The sequence below is a fragment of the Tinamus guttatus genome, unplaced genomic scaffold (assembly GCF_059628265.1).
Source record: "Tinamus guttatus ecotype Peru unplaced genomic scaffold, ASM5962826v1 Tinamus_guttatus_pri_ptg000753l, whole genome shotgun sequence".
NCBI classification, from domain to species: Eukaryota; Metazoa; Chordata; class Aves; order Tinamiformes; family Tinamidae; genus Tinamus; species Tinamus guttatus.
The window spans coordinates 834830-854895 of NW_028289287.1; the positions used below are offsets into that span (position 1 = coordinate 834830).

A 20066-nucleotide genomic window follows, 5' to 3' on the forward strand; every position below is an offset into this window, starting at 1 on the left:
ATGGGCCCTGATGGGATGCACCTGAGAATGCTGCGGGAACTGGCGGATGTTATTGCTAGGCCACTCTCCATTATCTTTGAAAGGTGCTGGAGAATGGGGGAGATGCCAGAAGACTGGAAGAAAGCCACTGTCACACTGGTCTCCAAAAATGGCAAGGAGGATGACCCAGGCAAATACAGACCAGTGAGCCTCACCTCCATCCCTGGAAAAGTGATAGAACAGCTCATCCTGGCTGTTGTCTCCAAACATGTGGAAGATAAGAAGGTGCTCAGGAATAGTCAGCATGGATTCACCAAGGGGAAATCATGCTTGAATAACCTGATAGCTTTCTATGATGGAATGACCAGCTGGGTAGATGAGGGGAGAGTGGTGGATGTCATCTATCTTGAATTCACCAAGGCTTTTGACACCATCCCTCACAGCATCCTCCTGGGCAAGCTCTAGAAGAGTGGGTTAGATGAGTGGATGCTGAGGTTGATTAACAACTGGCTGGATGGCAGAGTCCAGAGGGTGCAGAGTCCAATTGGAGGCCTGTAGTTAGCAGTGTACCCAAGGGTCAGTCCTCGGTTCAGTCCTGTTCTATTTAGTCATCGATGACCTGGATAAGTGCTCCCTCAGCAAGTTTGCTGACGATATGAAACTGGGAGAAGTAGCTGATACCCTAGAGGGCTGCGCTACCATCCAGAGGGACCTGGACACACTGGACAACTGGGCAGTGAGAAACCTTATGAACTTCAACAAGGCCAAGTGCAAGGTCCCGCACCTGGGGAGGAATAACCCCAGACACCAATATGGGTTGGGGACTGACCTTCTGGAGAGCAGCTCTGCAGAGAAGGACTTGGGCATCATGGTGGACGACAAGTTGACCATGAGGCAGCAGTGTGCCCTCATGGCCAAGAAGACCAATGGGATCCTGGGGTGCATTAAGAAGAGCATCTCCAGCAGGTCAAGGGAGGTGATCCTGCCCCTCTACTCAGCCCTCGTGAGGCCACATCTGGAGCACTGTGTCCAGGTCTGGGCTCCACAGTACAAGAGGAATGTGGAGCTGCTGGAGAGAGTCAAGCGCAGGGCTACAGGGATATCAGGGGCCTGGAACATCTGCTCTATGAGGAAGGCTGAGAGAATATCAGTGTATATCAGTGTATATAAAAACCTCAAGAGAGGGAGTGAAAAGGATGGGGCTGGCCTCTTTTCAGTGGTTGCCAGCGATAGAACTAGAGGTAATGGTGACAAACAGAAACACCAAAAGTTGCACAGGAACTTAAGGAAAAAATTCTTAACAGTGAGGGTGACAGAGCACTGGAATAGGTTGCCAAGAGAGGTTGTGGAGTCTCCTTCTCTGGAGATCTTCAAAACCTGCTTGGACATGGTCCTGTGCCACGTGCTCTAGGTGACCCTGCTTGTGCAGGGGGGTTGGACTGGATAATCCCTAAAGGTTCCTTCCAACCTTAAGGATTCTATGATTCTATGATAGATGTCCTAGAGGTTGACAGGGTAGAATGATGTCAAGTAGCATCTGAAGTGCTGTAGTGCCGTAGGCAAGGACGATTACAGGTGGAACTCAATCAGACTAAAAATTTTTGGTTGAGTTGGTTTGATATGGCAAGATGAAAAGCTTTCGGTGGAAGAGGTTTCTTTCAACTCTGGCACAAAAACTGCACTTTCATTCAAAAACTCATTCTGAAAGGAAATCCTGAGCTGCTTCAGCTGTTTACCCTAGGTTAACCTAAGGCTCATGATGCAGTTCATGAGGGCTGAGAGACATAATGGAAATGAAATAATTTTATTATGAATATACTGCAGAATGCTACTTAGACCCACCTAAAAGAGCTGCAAATAAAATTTTTGACTGTGAAGATTTTGTGACTTATCCTAGCCTTAGTTGAAAATATTGGAGAAACATTGTGTGTAGCTCTGGAAGTAAAATCTTCACTTATTAATTATGTACCTTGAAATTTGCTTCATGGTGCCATTATGACTTTAATGAATCACATAAATGAAGCACAAGTGCAGGTTTCCTTGAGACAACTGAAAAGGAGGATTGGTTAGTCAATCTATGACACAGTTAAGAGGGAGAAGGAGAGAGAATGGGACAAAAACTTGCTATCACCATCTGTAAGGAAGGGCTCTTGTCGCAGTTGTGGCAGCCAAAAACACAAACAACTGGGGTAGATGCAACGCAAACTACACTTTATTATTTTTTAAGTACCTTATTTATACCCAGCTCTCCTCGTCGTGGCTGCTGCTTATTGGTGAGGGCTACGAAGGACAGTAGCTAGTAACAGATTTATGATTGGATGATTCTTAGCTTGGCCAGTTTCTGCTCCGTGGCCAAACCTCCTTAAACTTGTTAACAACTGTCTGCTGTCTTCGTGTGAACTCCCTATCTCATAGATACATTCTAATCTTTTCAAGGTTAACATTCTCTGCTAAGGGAGCCAGGGATTTCACAGACCAGCTGCAATCCCTGACAGACTCTTTTAGTTGAATTATCCTCTTGAATTATCTGTAAAGTTGGTGACCACTGCACAAATCTTTAGGTTCCTGTATACATCTACATTTTTTTTCTTCTTTTTGAGATGATATTGCAAGTGTTTTGTGATTAGTTTTGTTTCAGCAATGCAGGAAAAATGCCCTTCAGTCTCATGAAAACTGAGCAAGAGATACAGCTGTTCCTTCCTTCCCTCTTTCATGATTTCCCTCACCATGAGAAAGGTGTATCAGAAACTGCTGGAATTTCCCAGCACATTCTCATGGTAGGGAAGGCCAAACTCACTTTCTCCTGATATAGTGTATCAAATCCCATTTAGAAACTTTGCACTTCCTGTCAGGCTGAAAGCAGCTCTACTATGCTATTGAAGCTTGTTGCCCCCTTATACAGAAGCGGAAAGTGTGTGGGAAAAGAGCTATAGCATTACCAGTGTTAGCAATAGGGAAGAAGAGACACTATAGATACACTGCCTCCCTGCATGTATATGAGAAAAGGGATCAAGTCATTGTTTCTGACTCCAAACTTGCCAAAGAAACTCTACATGTAAAGTTCAAATCAGCTCCCGTGTACAGTCATACCACCACTAGAGGGGGGAAAAGGGTGAAAAATACTAGTGTGGTATATGCAGATTTCTGTCCTCCTGTCTCCACTACATTTTTTTTTTTTTCTTTAACCGTGGGACTCGCTTGTGCATTTTCTACATGTGACACAGTATTCTTATATTCTATTTTTGCTGTATGTGCCTTTACAACAGATACTATCAGTGTTGGAGGTGATGGTTGAAGGGTGGCATGTAACTATCTCTGATCTCTTCATGCAGCATTGTGGCTATGTAATTTGTTGGAACACATGAACACATAAATGTGGAACACATCACAAAATTAAACAGTTCGGGGCATCCAGAGAAGCAGGGCTACACATGCACATTCATTTAAGATACGGCTAGCTCATGACCTACACAAACAAGCTACAAAGCATAGATTTTCTAGTTCCTACTGAGGTATATAAACGCATTAAAACAGAGGGTGTACCACTGAACTATGCTCAATGTTGTATTATGGTTTCCCCTTTCCTATCAGTTCATGAACAAGTAGCTGCTATTTCTGTCCTTTTACTAGAAGTGCATCGTCTGAAATTGTGAAGTAACTGCAGTATTATTAACTGTAGTATTTCCTGTACTCTTTAGAAACTACCTGCACAAAAAAACCCCTGCTAACTTATCTCTTATTTTCAAACTTTCCAATAGCCTCCTTACATCATACTCTGAGCAGACAAAAGACAGCAAAATCAGCCAGGGACACTTTATCAGCATATGACAAAAAGTACCTCACAGTTCATCAAAACAGACCTACCTTGTGCACCAACAGAACCAATGAAGCTTTTGAACCATTTCGCTGTTTGGATACCTACAGCAGCAGTTCTGTAAGTAGGATTGTATGTTTACTGATTTACCTCTAATGTCTTTAAGATGAGGAAAGCAGTCTTGAAGCAGTGAGAGTTGAGCACGACACATTCCTTTTATGCATTAAGCAAATCACTGCTCTGTTACAGAAACTGCACAAATAAATGGATGCAATAGCCTTTGTTGTTTAGAATTTCTTGGTGTCTATGAAACACTAATTGCTACCCTAGCAATCTCACTAAAGTTTTACTAATTACTTACTTGAGTCAAAAACCCTCGGAGCAGGAATGACTGCTGTGGCTCCTGTGCAAACACCTTGGTGATTATCTGGGCAAGTAAGTGCACAGATATTGGCATGAGATGGATTGAAAGATGGAAACACAGTGTAACTGCAACTTGTAGAGCAGAGATTTTATTAAATGAGAATGCTCCTAGGGTATGCTTGTTACACTTGCTATTAGAGGACTAAACCTTTTATGAAAAGCAGATGTCACTTTCCCATTTTCTTATTGTCCAGTGTGCTCACTATTTGCCTTGCAAACATCAAGAGGTCTTAAACATAGGGCTGAAAATGATAATTTAAATGGTGATATGGTGAAGATGGTAATATAAATTACCAATACTGACTTTCAGTGGCTATTATAGAGAATGAGACAAACCTTGATAAGCCCTTGTTCTGGATGGGCTCAGGATTCAGCAATAATCATGCCAGAACGAGGTGACTACATCAAACATTTATTCAGGTGAAAGCACATAAAAGAAGGAAAGTATGGATAACCACTCATGGGGTGATACCTGCTGGTGGGATTCTGGACCCAAACATCCTCTTGAGCTGGCAGATCAGAGAGAGAGTTGCTGACCGGCTCCCGCGGAGACAGCGTAGGCCTCAGAGTTAGGAGTTTCTTCTCTCCCTGCTCTCTCCTCGCTGACCACTCTATGCCTGGTGCATCCTGGCACGTAGGGTCAGTACGACCCAGGAGGCAGGCCAGGCGGGCGGAGAGAATCTGGCTTTAGTTGCACAACTGTCCCCCCTGGGTGTGCAGGCGCGCATACGAATCGGGGTTCCCAGCCCTCAATTTGAGGGTCCTGCCTTCCTTCTCTTCTTCCTCATTTGCGGGTGTTTGGCCTCTGTTGCAGTCAGCTCGGGGCCGGTGCCGGGCACCGTCTCCTTGGCAGACGGGGGCGCCGAGCAGGAGAGGCAGGAGCCGCAGCCACGCAGCCTGCGCGTGACCAGGCAGCTCATTCGGCGGCCTCGCGTGGGCTTGGCGCATGATCACCTGCCTGATTGGTTGGTTGGGCTGCTGGGCTCCGCGTGCTGCCAGGCCGGGCAGGGGCTGCTCCGGGATCGGAAACTGGGTAAATTGGGTTTAACCCTAAACAAAGGTCTTTGGCTCACCACCACAGAGACCCTGATCCTCAATGCAACTGCAAATGGCACCAATGTGCGACTCAAAGACTAGCTGTCTCTCCAGTTGCACCGCCCAGCTGAACTCCGGGATTCACCCTGAAAGGAAATATAAGGATCAAGCTGAAAGGAATACTTTGGGCATGAGCTAAAATCCTCTTGAAAGGAAAGAGGTAAGCGGCTGGGAACTACGGGTTCATACCTAACGAAGGAACAGAAGGACTGAGTCTGCTCTTTCACAAGGTGCAGCAAAGGGCGCCCAAACAGGGACAGAGATAGGCGACAGACACACTTGTCGCACCGGGATGTAGCTCGACTGAACAAAGGCTGAAGGGAAACCGCGCGCACACAAGTGCCTCCTGCAAGGCAGAAGTAAGTAATCAAGAATGATGGGGAACTCCACGACCCAGGAGCAGAAGAATGCGGGAGAGGTGGCTGATTTGAAACAGAGCTTGATATGGGTGCCTGAGCAAGAACCGCATCTAAATACTCATGCAGTGTACGGCCCACCAACGTGGGATAAGGTCGGGGTGATACTGCGGGATAGGGCAGATGTGGCCGGCGGTGGGGGCCGGTGGCAGTGGCTCCACGGGCTTACTTGGTTCGGGGCAACCCTCGAGTGCCAGGGCGGGGTGGCGGTAGCGCAGGCCAGGGCTGGGGGCGGCTACGCTGTTCAGCGGGATCCTGCTGTGGGCGGTGGGCGGGCTGAGCCGCAGTGCCCCTGCAGGGCGACCCGGGCACTGAGCCCAGCCTGCCCACGGGTGGGGCTCTGTGCAACCACATTGTCATGACCGCTGCGGATATTCTTGCGCTCGTGTCCAGTGGCAGTGAGGGAGAAGGACTCCAACAGTCCTACTCCAGGAGAATTGTTGGAATGGCTTTTTAAGCAGAGAAAGAAATTGGAACGCCATTTTAAGAAGAGAAAGAAACTGGTCAGAAAATAAACGTCCAAGAATACTATCTATGATGATACTATGATATGATATACTATATACTATATATATAGTATATATATATACTATATACTATACTATATACTATGATACTATGAATACTATGATGATAAAGAAACCCACTGTCAGAACCAGAAGAGAGTGCAAAAGAGATACCTACAAAAGATATAGAAGAACAGATTGCCCCATACTATCCTGTAGAAATGGGAAATGGCACACCTTGTAGCCTCAGACAAAACCTACCCGAATTAAGCATGGTGATGTACACCTGCCACCCAAAGCTAAGCATGAGATCCTCTCTGTAGCTGAAATCACAACCTGTGAATATGAAGGGATTATACTGTCACCTCTGTTATGCAGCCATCCTAAATATAGGTTCAGGGCTTCCCCTGTGAATGACATCTTTTGCCAGCCACTACCATGATTGCCACTTAAGCCTCATAACCTGAAAAACCTGTAGAAACAGCACGAATTGATGAAGATGTCTTTTAGAAGAATTGAGGAAGAAATGCATTAAACAAAAGAAATCTTTCATCCATAAACCAGTAGCTGTTGGAAACCACCAACTATTGATTGTGGGAACAACCCGTATCTCCAAACTGACTAATGACCAACTTACAAAGGAATTTTGTAGTGGATTCTACGGCTTCCATGACGAGGGCATTGATTGGTGGAAGTACGAATTCTGCTATGGCAAATATGTTACCACGAGGATAAGTAAAGCGGACGAGGCCTTGCCAATGCTGTGGCATTTTGGTGGAAAAGAACCAACTCAACCTAGTAAAGCCACGGTGGAGGTGCGGGACATGGGGACAGGCTGATGGGAAAAGCAGTACCACTGATAACATGGGGGCAAGGGTATGCTTGTGTCTCCACAGATCAAAGCCCGCAGTAGATTCCTGCGTGATGGATCCGACCGGCACTAGCAGCAGTCTCCTCCTCCCTTTCTTCATTATCCTCACTGGAACCATAATGGCAAAAAAACAAAAAAGGGGGATATGTTGCAGTCAGCCTGGCGCCGGTGACGGGTAGTGTCTCCTTGGCAGACAGGGGCTGAGCAGGAGAGGAGGGAGCTGCAGCCACACGGCCAGCGCATGACCAGGCAGCTCACTGGGCGGCCTCATGCGTGGGCAGCACGTGATCACCTGCCTGATTGGCTGGTTGGGTTGCTGGGCTCCGTGTGCTGCCCAGGCAGGGCAGAGGCTGCTCCGGGATCGGAAACTGGGTAAATTGTGTTTAACCCTAAATAAAGGTCTTTGGCTCACCACCACAGAGACCCTGCTCCTCGATGCGCACGCAGGCCTCCAAAGCTAGTTTGGAGGACGTCTGCAGTTAAGTTGACTACAAGCCTGGCCAAGTGGCCAGCTTCAGCAGGTTTCTGGGGCAGCGGGGAGTGCTGCCTGTGAATCGGGGTGAGCAACTGCATCCATGCTCCTTATCGCTCAGCCCAGGCAGGCAAACATCTTTTTTTTCAAGGTCTGGCCTCTGCTTCCTATGGGAGATTGTTATGACTCTACAGATCACAGAAATTTTTATCTCCAATACAGCCCTTCAGTAATGTTTCACAAAATAATTTGTGTTCATATCTCATAAGGTCATTTTATGCCAGAATATCACATGGTTAATAAAGATTTGCAAATTACAGGCTAGAACCTTAGTTTGTAGTAGTTATGACTTGTCTTCTCTGCAACAAGAATCAACCATAACGGCCAACATTGGGAGGATGGAGGGTGGGGAAAAGAAAACACGAGTTAAATAGGGAGAGAAAGAGGCACCATTGTATCTGCTCACTCTTTTCCTCTGTGTATCTCCAACAACATCTCATGTTGCTATAGTGATCTCTCAGGTGGCTGGGATGAGGCAGCTGGCTATGCTCACATAGCAAACAGGAAAAACATCTTGGCAATTTTTAATCTTTTCTAGCCTCCTTGTTCTCTCTTACCTGTATCTAATTGAGCTTCTAATTTCTATCTGCACACACCAATGAGGAAGGAGAGAATGCTTAGAAATCATCCTTTCTAGAGTCAGCTACAGCTTTGCACTGCGTCAGCAAATGGACAGTGGACTTCTGCGCTGTATAGTGTGAAAATTTGGGGGAGATTGCAAATCTGGACCTTGGTGGGTGTTTTTCAGTGTGGTGGGGATGGATCCAGGTCTGCATGGACTGCCTGTGAGTACTATGTGAAAATGGCTCAAACTAGGAAATGGGGAATTGCTGTAAAATGCTGTCTCCGAAGGAATTTTATATTCTGCCAGACTCTTATTATGATGAGTATAAATTTAGATGTGCCTAAAGGGACTCTATATATGCCATACACATAAAATGAGTGCTAAGTGCAATGCTCAGAGCAGATTATTTGGTGGTACTTTCATGAGACAAAGAATAGAGTGTGGATGTAATTTTTTTTCCTCCATGAATATGGAGACTGAAAGCCACTTTGTGGGGAGCAGAGACATGAATAGCAGTCAGGAAAAATGTGAATGTGCAAGATGTTGGAGTATATGCCAATATGCACATTTATATTTATATGCCTTCAAAACTTCATGTTTTGTTAATAAATGGGAAAAACACCCAATTACTCAGTATGCATAGCTAACTTTGAATCCCATAATACCTTGTGCATGTAATAGAAGGTGATGTAGAGACAGAAAGAAATCTTTGACTGGTGCAGTGCCCTGTCAAAATGTTACTTCTTGTGTTTGTATGGCCGCTTATGTGAGGCATAAATAGCTCATTATCAGTTATGTTATGGGCTGATTCTTTAGCTCAGGTAGAGCCTATTTGCTGGCTTGCATGTAGCTCCAAAATTACTAGAGAGCTGGTATCACTTTAATGAATCGTAGAATCATTATAGTTGGAAAAATCTTTCAAGGTCATTGAGTCTAACCGGACTCTGACACTGTACATAATAATGTATAGGGATTTGTATTTAATGTTAAACTGGAAATGGTGATTGTTAACAGTTTTGAAAAAGGTATCAACTTTTAGTGAAAGATATGTTGACAAATGTCCTAAATTTGATATTAGTGTTGGGGCATGATGATTGCTAGAACCAAGGCAGTTTCAATCCAAAAAATTTGAATGGTGGAAAAGACATGACAGAGGTGATCCAAATGGCTACTGAGTGGAACATAAATGATCTGAATTATTTTAGTAGTTATTTTTCTTTTACAGTACTATTGGTTAATCATATAGTCTTTTATAATATATTAAAATACGAGGGCGCTAGCATTGTTAGCTATCTATTGACTATGTTCTCTGTAATCCCCTCGTATTTGCTAGACTGTTTTTATAGCCCTACTCTTTGTCCCTTTGTACTACTTTGAGAAACTACTTTCATTTTTCCTCTTTGAGCTCAGATCTTTCTCTTTCTTGCTGTACATTGTTCTATGCTTCACTTTCCTGCCAAGCTTTGCGTCGCATGATCTGTATAATACCCTAAACTGTAATGTGATGCATATTTCCAGTCCTCAATCACATCTTAAAATGCTGATTTGTTCTTCTGCATAGTGTGTGTGTGTCCGTGGTCCAAGGAGACATTGTGTATATGTATACCTGCACATCAGATATGTAGAATAACCCATGTATTGCATAGCATAATTTGAAGCTGCTACCTTTTGTCACATGCACTTGTTTACAGTTGGAGCTCAACATGACTTAATTTGTTCAGCAAGGCACAGAGTTATAGGTCATTTCAAGAGTTAATCTCAAGGATTTTACTCTGTGTAGCTAATGCTATCATGTGCTTGTGTAAAGTTTGGTCCTTGACTTGTTGGATTTTTGTCTTTAAGACTTGTCTGCTTTTCTCACAGATTATAAACAACTACCTGGATGGGACTCGAGGAGGAGCAGCAGACAGGGCGACTCCAAGTGGCATGCATTTTAGGGATAACAAGAGAAAGGTAGACTATGTTCTAGCCTACCACTACCGAAAGCGTGTTTGTCAGCACCAGCCTGGCTCTGGCTCACCAGAGCCCCCGCACAGATCGGCCTCTTCAGCCATAGTCTCAAATGGAGAGACTGGAAAAAGCTGCCTCGAACAACAGCAGCAGAGCAGTGGGGAGCATGAGTCACCAGGGCAGCTGGGGCTTAGCCCACTGGATGCGCTGGAAGAAGAAAAACGAGTTCAGAGGAAAGAATATGAACGAAATCTGATGGAAGCTGGGCTGGAGATAGAAAAAGATCTTGAGGTAAGAGCATGAAGGGTGCATGGTCAAGGATGTTGCGCTGCATAAGGATTGTTTTGGTTCAAGGCTGGAATGTGCTGGTTCAGTGCTGGAAGAACTCTTCTGCCAGAGGGCTAAGCATCTCCAGTAGCTCATGGGTGTCCCTGAATGACACCATCTGCCCAAAACTGTCTCTGATCCCTAACCACAAGACTTCCTTTCCAGATATGGAAAAATCCACCACTGCTTGCTTCAGGCAAGTGTTATACATTATAGTTCTAATATGCATCTGCAAATATCTTTTCATTGATTTCAAAACATCACCTTTGTCATTGTTACTGCATTACATTAGTGTTAAGAAGAAAATCAGGCCTATGTTTTCTCTTCAAAAAATATATAGCTTTTCTACTAATTTAGCCTCACATATTCCCTTACACTTGGTTCTGTGCATGTAGTACACACGTTACAGCCATTTTTACCAGCTACTCCTGAAGATGCCATGTTGCTACTAGATTTGGATTTCAGGGCTGAACACTTCTAGACCAGAATTAGGAATCATCAGAAATATATTGCACAAATATTTCATGTGTGCTTAAAATACAGGATAGGGACAAATAGAGGACATATTTCCATGGGTTGGTTCTTGCTGCCCAGGGAACAGTTTTATTGCTCTTACTGCTCTTTTTATTTCATTCTTACTTCAACTGAAGTATTTGGAGGTCTAAAGCTTCTTCTTGTTTGAGGTAAATGATGTCTTTCATAAGAAAATTTGTGTTCACTTTTTGATTATTTTTAAAATGGAAAAAAGCATTCTATAATTATTCCCTGGAATTCCTGGAAGTTGCCAAGACATTTTGTATTTGAGGAGAAAATTTCATTTTTTTTTCGTCTTGCAGACTTTTCAGACTTTCAACTTGTTTCTAGCTATATATAAACTTATCTAAAAAATTCATTTTTCAAATTTCATAATTGTCACTTTCTATAATCCATCCATAAAATGAACAGGAAGATCTCCCAGATATTTATAATTCCAACATCTTTCATGCTGGAAAATACTATACTTATATTAGTTGGGAACCTAGAATTGTTTACTTTCGTGTCACTACACGGAAAAATTTGAAAACTATTCAGAGAGCTGAGCATGGGTCTTCCAAATTCCATGTAAATGCATTGAGTACTACAGTATCCTTTGGATGCTTTTGAAAGCCACAGATTTCTATATTTCTTGAAGGGGAATTCCTACAAGGTTCTATTTTTAGGTTCTCTGTTGTTTTTGACACAAGGAACTCTTTTTCCCTTCTTTGAGTTGTAGTTATACCTAAATGATTTCATATAGCATTATTGAAAGCTGAGACATGTTCCGCAATAGGTATCTCTCTCTGCTGTGGCACGTGTTGTGATCGGCTGCTCAAAGGGATAATCATAAATATAACTCAAAACAATTTTCCAGGTTGCAGCTTCTGTTCAGCAGTGACTCTACCTTTGCACCCTTGAGCTAAATAGATCTCTTTCTTCTCCATCTTACATTATCTGCATACAGTTATGTGTTTTTTTTTCCCCCCCCGCCCTTTTTTTTTTTTTTTTTTTTTTTTTTTTTTTTTTTAAGAGCAACGGGACATCCTCAATACCATCTTTCCTGGAACAGCATCAGCTTTTACTAAAAACAACAGCAAATGGCAATAAAATCTGTGCTAGGTCTGTGGTCTTCAGTGTTCATGCCTACACAGTCCTGTCTTGGTAGTTTTAGCTTTATAGCTTAGAGAGAAAAAAAATCTGTATGGACTGTGTGGGTCTAGTTCTTGTTAACTCACTTGTTTGGACCAAAAAATAAAAGAGGTCAGGACATTGTGGTGTGTGTGGTGGTCTTTTTTTTTTTTTTTTTTGGGGGGGGGGGTCATTGTAGGAGTTATGAAGTTATTATTTACTGGGTAATATTATACGTACTATTGGCATCTAGTCTTTCTGTGGCTAGAAAAGTCACTTAACCTGTGATCTCACTTAACCCTAATTTATAAAGGCTGTAATGTTGATTTAGGTTAATCAGCTAAGTACAGCATTTTTTGCATCTTAGTGTGCTAACCTCACAGAAGACTAGAATCCCTCCATTGCTGCTTTGTTGGACTAAAATACATTAGATGTCAGGAATTTCATCTCTAGGAACACAGGACAACGTAATGACAATTTAAGAATCTGTATTTTATTTCTACTTACAACCCTTCTACAAACAAGAACTTCCACATGTGTATGTTTAGTGGAGTATGTTTGTATATGGGCACACGGACATCTGAAGATGAGTATGTATTTTTTGTCTATTCCAAATAACTTTGCTTCTTTAAGCCCAGCTATTAATATGGCTGTTTAGAGGGCTATCTTTATTTGTAAGGTCAACTCATTAGGTAAAAGAATAGGGATGACTGAATAAAAGAAGATATATAACTTGCATGTGAATATTTATGTGAATATTTATGGGAATATTCAGAGAATAAGCAGGACTATGGCATATCTCCATATACATCCAGGTATTATTTGTCAATTAAGAGTTTTTTGACTAGTTCCCAACTTTCTTATAACTTCCTGTCATACATTGCTCTCCAGAGAAATCTTGTTTGCTCTCTCTCTTTCCTCTCTCTCTTTCTCTCTCTCTCTCTCTCTCCCCCTCCCTCTCCTTCTCCCTCTTGTTTATTTCTCCAACTGAAGTATTATCTTGGGTGTACAAGGCAGGGTGTACAATGTAAATGAAGCTGTGTTAGAGCTTCTTCCCATTTAATGTGACACTGAGTAGACATGATGGTGGATGGTAGTAACTAGATGCAGTGACCTTCTTATCCCCCCTGAAAAAATGATTCCCGTCTTCAAGCATTTATTAATGTGTTATAACAGTTTTTGGCACAATCTGCTTTCAATCTTGATTTTTGTGTCATCTGAGACCACAGGTCAAGCTGAAGCAGCTTTTTGGTTGATTATCCTGAATTCAACCCATAACATTTGAGTGGTCCAGTTTAGCCTGTGCCCACAAAAACAATTTAATTCAGGGTTATGACTGTGAGCAGAAAGGGTAGGACAGGCAAGCAAACTTCTATTCAAATCTGCTAACAGCAGCAGAAAAACAAAGAACTTCTGTTTTGTATAGCTTACCACAGATAAAAAGAATGTATCTATGAGTAGTCTGCTTGATGTTATGGAAGTAGATAAAATAAGTATGGTATTGACTCTTGCAGGTGTCTGTAGAATTGACTAATTTATATTTTGGGATGTTACATGGATAGCCCCAATCAAGATAGGTCCTGTAAATGCTTATGATAATCTGCACAATGTTAAGCATTGTCAAGCTTTGCTTCCCGTCCTTCAAAAGTGACACACATAAAAAGTACAGTAAAATTGCTTTCCCAAAACATCTCTGCCAAAATTCCTCTTCTTTAGCATGTCTTTATAAAGTGTGGTCAGCTGTTCACATTTATCCTTGTGAGATAGCTGGTAAACCCACGACTGTCAGTTTCAAATAGCTCTATTTAGCACCCACTGAAATGGGTCAAATTTCAGGTTTTAGATTTGCAGGAAATTAGATTTACACAGGACAGAATAAGGCTCAGAAAAGGCCAAGATATGCTGTAATATTCTCAACTATTACAAGTTGTTTCCCAGGAAGGGCAATAAATGTGGTTACCACTGCCAGCAGAACTTGTCTACCTAACGTGAAGTAGAAGTAGCTCACTTAAATCTGAATTGTACTGCTGCTTGAAGGACTGCAAAGGTATGTGTTGTATTCAGACAGTATTATGTGTGGCAAAAGTGTAATAGAATGGGAAGGTATTGGAGATGCATCTTGGCATTCTGAGAAGGTGGATCACTTCTCAACAGTTAGAAATGGAACACACTTTCCTAAATAGAGTTTAAGAGATGAAAATATTTTTTAAAAGTTGCTTTTAAAAATAATTGTAAATGACCATCCAAGAAGCTCATCTAACTTGAATTTTTGAGCTAACATATTTCTGATGTTTCTATAAGCTGTTGACTTAGATGTACAGGCAAGGAAGTCCTTAAGGTCCTGTGAATGAGCTTATGCAGTGTGTGTGTGTGTGTGTTTTTTTTTTTCTCTTCCAAGATGTGTTTTTGTGGTATAATGTACTCTCCATTTGCAAAACCTCATCTTCCGACAAACAAACCCAAACAGCTGAACGTTACACAATGGCTTAAATCTCCCTCTTTTGTCTAAAAGATGATAAATATATTCCTCTCTTAGAAATGGGAGAAGGCTGTATCTTTTGTCTTCAACTGTGAGGGGCAAGAGTGGCCAAAATTATTCACAGAAGAGTTTCTTTTCCCACCTTCCCTCCTTTGCCTATCTTCCCTTGTTTCTGAGGACCTCTCTGTTAAGCAGTACAATTAGTACTCCTGCTATGAGAGTTATATGTGGAGTAATCACAGAAGGGTTGAGGTTGGAAGGGACCTCTAGAGGTCGTCTAGTCCAACCTCCCTGCTCAAGCAGGGACACCTAGAGCATGTGGCGCAGGGTCACATCCTGGTGCATTTTGAAGATCTCCAAAGAGGGAAGGAAAGGGGAGGGGAGGGGAAGGGAGGGGAGGGGAGGGGAGGGAAGAGAAGATCTCCACAACCTCTCTGGGCAGCCTGCCTTACAGGAAAGAAGTTCTTCCTCATATGGAGATGAAACTTCCTGTGTTTTAGTTTGTCCTGTTGCTGGCCATCATCAAGAAGTGTTTGGCCCCATCATCTTTACTTCCTCCCCTCTGGTTATTTGTACACATTGATAAGATTCCCTCTCAATCTTCTCTCCTCTAGGCTCTAGAAAAGGCTCTAGGGCTCTAAACAGGCCCAGCTCACTTAATCTTTTGTGTCTTTTGTGCTCTAGGTCTTCCAACTGGAGACCATATTTCATTTTCTCTCTCTGTTAGTACACTCCCTAATATCACATTTATGTCAAATAACATGTTGTAGTTTTTTTTTGTTGGTGGTGTCGGTTAGTTTTCTTGCTTTTTAGCTGTACTAGCTACATTATGTTGGTATTAATTGACTATTGGAATTCCAATTATTCACACTGAAAAGTATTTTTATATTTTCAGGTGGGAGATTAATTCCTTTGTGTAGAACTTTTTTTTTTTTTTTTTCTTGGCATAACTATTTTGGTATAAAATATTTCTATGTTTAAATAAAAGACTAAGGATATTGTTTAATGGAGTAGTAAACTGAAAGTAGTCCTGAAAATGTTCTCTCTGTCCCCTAAATCTATTACTGCGACTTGCAGATGATTCTAAGAAAACATTTGATGCCTTTAGTGACTGTGAGACATTTCGTATGGACTCATTAATGTTATACTTGTCTCAATATGCACTTTGATCTAGCATGCAGAAGAAAGTTAAACAGTAGCTTCCATTAATTTTAAAAACAAAGAAATCTAATATATATTTAAGACTGTTATCCACATTAATGAGTACTTCCCATGGCAATGAGAGAGTATGCAGGGTAATGTAATATTGGATGCGGACCCGGGTCTTTTGCACTCCGGATCTTTGGACTAGGCACTCAGAACAAGGCAATGACAGTGCTATTTAGGGCATCTTGATGCCCTAAATGTAAATACTTGATGGCATTTTTTCTACTTCTCTAGTTACAAAAGTATTAATTAGTTAAAACATATTCTGCCTCGGTGTGTTGCTTATATGGAACTGAAACAGAATACAGAACTATTCTAATATTAATTTTGAGCAGGTAAGGAACGGGTTTCAGAGACACTGGAATGGCTTGAAGAATGTTTTGACAAGGTCTTGATTTAAGGGAAAATTAGTTCTGTGTTTATAGAGGATTTTGGAGTAGCTCCAAGGAAGCTGAGTGTGATTCAGTCAATATTAAAAGTGATCCACAGTAATAGATGACTTAGTAGCATGGTTTTACTGCCAATATGGAGAGATTTGTATTCTGAATCCTGTTTTTAATGATAATGTAGTGACTTGAATAGAAGAATGAGCAGATAGAGTAAATCTGTGTATTTTAAATATCACCCAGAAAGGCATTGCTCAGCTGCTGGGTACCTAGATCAAGATTGTGTCTAAAGGTTTTAAGAAACAATTGGAGGGATCATATGCAAATGGACTTCTAAATTATCACAAACATTTACAGAGCTCTTGTGCCAGCACCGCTAAATCATCTAATCATTCTTCTGCAGGCCAAGAAAAAGAGGGGTTTATACCTTGAATTTTAATTGTGGTAGATTTGTGGTGTGTATTTTGATGATACTGGATGAGAAGAGAAAGAAATACTTAATTTATTTTTAGTGCATTGTCATTTATGAAGAATATTAATTCTACCAGACTTGTCAGGGTAGTCTCCAAAATTATATGCCCTTTGCACTTAGTGTTCTGATTTGACTTGCATCAACTGTGGGGGGAGCTTCTTTCATGTATACAAAATGCTAAATCGATGAGAATGCCCCCTTTCCCCTCTCTGACCCCCCAAAAAAGGTTCTGCTAAGGCATAGTGGGGAGAGAACGTAGTACATACGTTGTTAGGTCGTCTTAGGAAAGGGGAGGGAAGAGTAGAAAAAAAAAACAGATGCTTCCCTAATTCATAGGTCAATTCTTGCAAATATTTTTAAACTATCAGTCATCTTGTTTGCAGTAGAAATTTTAATATTTAAAATAAATACATGGAGGCAATTAGAAGAACAATACAGGAGGCACTGAGGAATGCCAAACCGTGCTGGTGGTCCTGCAGTACTTAGCCGCCAGAGGAGGCTTGCATGCTCAAAGAGTGATAATTTCTCTAGGATGTTTAGAGCAGTTCAGCTTGAATGGCAGTTCTACAAAACTAAATTAGTAAAATATGAGATAGATCTAGGATTTTGGTCTTCACATTTCTTGCTTTCTGACCTTTTAAAGAGTTTTGCTGTTGACTGAGATGGGGAAGCAGCTCCGACAGGTGCAGAGGGAGCACCGCCTCAATATGAAAGGGGAACAATTTGGAATGAACACTGGTTTCATGTTAAAGATGTTAAGAATCAGTAGTGGAAGTGTCTTTTAAAGAAATAGAAAGTAATTTTCTTTCATATTTGACCAGTGCAGGAATTTTTGCTTTGGGTTGGAAAGGAGCACATGAGTTTTTGAGTTCGTTCTGCTAGATGTGTTGTACTTAATTTTGCTTACTCTCTATATAGTGTCACATTGTCTAGCGATGTTAACACAAACAGGAGTGTTTTGTAAAGCTGTGTAGAAACAGAGGAGAACACTGGAAGAAAAAGCATTTTTTTTTTTAGAAATAGAAGAAAAAGAATAAAATAGAAGAAGAAAAGAGAAAAAAGAAATAGAAGGAAAAAATAGATTTTTTTTAGAAATTTTTAGAAATAAGAATTCTTCTTAAACACAAACCATTTCTTAAATCCTTTCTAGAGCTAAGTTTTTTATTTAAATGCTCAGCTCCTATCTCAATAGTCATTTCAGTGATTGATGGGAGAAAATGACAGAAAAAAAGATTAGTTAACAGTTCCCCTCCTCCCCGTCCCTCCACTCCCCAACAATAATCTGAATGAATAGATATAAATAAAATAGAGGGAGAAGTGAAGAGCATGGGTCACTGCTTTGTATTGGGTCAATGAGGGACATGACTATAAGTTCAACTTTTCTTTACACTTGGACTCTGCTCATATCAGTGACTAAGGTCACCTATAGCCTTTGTAGAAGACATCTCTGGCTTGTGACTGCTGTTATTTTTATTACTTTTTTTTTTTTTTTTTCCTCCAGTGTCAAAAGATCTGTTTTACCTCCTGGAAACAACAGCAGGCATGTAACTTCTCCAGTGGAACTCTACTTCAGTATTTCTGTCTCTGTCGAATTTGGCCCAAAGTCATTTTGCAAACCTCATGCCGCCTAAGAACTCTACCTATTTGCATTGTCACAGATAACAAAATGGAGCCAAATGCTACTTTAGTTCTTAAATTCTGGAGGTAAAAAGGAGTGAGGTTTGCTTTATATTATTTTAATAGAAGGTTTTGCAGAGTGAGGCTGTAATTCGAAGGCAAACAGTAGACATCTGAAACTAGGAAAAAGTTTTTAAAGGCCTAAAACATTTTGCTTTAAAGTGTGAATATTTAATACCTAAATTGCAGCTTCTGCTGATGCCTGTGTTTATTATAAAGGAAACAGACACAGAGGCTTGTAATCTGATTGTTTTCAGCCAGAAGTTGCTTTGCCATTCATCACAAGTTTTCCTTCGTCATAGGATAAGCATATCATGCAAAACTGCATCACATATTTGTTTTTATTGTCCCAGATTAGCTTTTGCCTGAGTAGTTAGGGATGGCCTATTTAGGCAGAAGGATGCTCTACCTTGTCCAGGAATCAGGTTGTGCAATTCCTATCAATATTATTGGGAGTTAGGTGACTAAATTCCTATGCACAGGAAGGGAAACTTCAGTGGTGAATTCACGTCTTCATACGCATGGCTGATAACTGTGCAGACTAGTAATTTTTCCTGAAGTATATCAGTGTTTGCTTATGGTGATTGGCCTAAGAAAAAAAATTAGTAAGAACGAGGTACTGATTTCAGTGCAGCTGCATTAGCAGCTTAGCATTAACATAACTGAGATTTCATCACGTAAAACTAAGTCCTTTAGTTTGAACAGTAGTGTAGTTTTTCATTTGCGGTATTTGTGAGGCCGAGTGATTTATGAAAACGGTGAATATGTTTGAATGAATATGTTTGCTTTAGATCCATACCCATGCTCTGTTTTTTAGGAATTATCAAATACTGCTTGCACCTCCCTTCAGTTTCTTGATCCCTCTAATTATTTTAGGAGAATCAGCCCTGGTGAGGCTGCATCTGAAGTATTGTGTCCAGTTCTGGGCTCCACAGTATAAGAGGGATGTGGAGCTGCTGGAGAGAGTCCAGCGCAGGGCCACAAGGATTATCAGGGGCCTGGAACATCTGCCCTATGAGGAGAGGCTGAGGGAGCTGGGCTTGTTCAGCCTGGAGAAGAGAAGGCTGAGGGGGGATCTAATCAGTGTATATAAGTACCTCAAGGGAGGGAGTGAAGAGGATGGTGCTGGTCTCTTTTCACTGGTGGCCACTGACAGAACTAGAGGTAATGGCCACAAACTGAAGCACCAAAACTTCCATAGGAACTTAAGGAAAAAAAATTTAACAGTGAGGGTGACAGAGCACTGGAACAGGCTGCCCAAAGAGGTTGTGGAGTCTCCTTCTGTGGAGATCTTCAAAACCCGCTTGGACATGTTCCTGTGCCACGTGCTTTAGGTGACCCTGCGTGTGCAGGGGGGTTGGACTAGATGATCTCTAGAGGTCCCTTCCAACCCTAAGCATTCTATGATTCTATGATTGAACTGACTAGAAGAATTGAGACATATATTATACTTTTAAGGAAATTCTTCATGTAGAGTTAAGTGGATGACCTTGGAATTTTAAAAGAAGTCTAGGTATGGATAAAGTAACTGAAGGAACTATGTTTGAAAGAGAATGAGTTATCAGTAGTTAGAGAAAATATGGAAGATTATACAATGTTGTTCCTTGTTACCTTCACAAAAAGCAACCTTTCTAGAGATACAATGTCAAGGCGACCATAACTTTCTGTAGGTTAGTATCAATACTGGATACTGGAAGAGTATCAATGTCTCTTTTCTAGAGGAC

The 20066-nt window shown here is 41.5% G+C and overlaps 1 protein-coding gene across 1 annotated transcript in view; it reads left to right on the plus strand.

Annotated features, from left to right (window-relative positions):
- ANO2 (anoctamin 2) overlaps nt 1–20066 on the plus strand; it is a 169200-nt gene continuing 149134 nt past the window's right edge. The window contains exons 1-3 of the mRNA XM_088537398.1: nt 1–169; nt 3678–3913; nt 10065–10442. Of these exons, the coding sequence (XP_088393524.1) occupies nt 1–169; nt 3678–3913; nt 10065–10442 (783 nt within the window). The remainder of the gene's footprint in view (nt 170–3677; nt 3914–10064; nt 10443–20066) is intronic.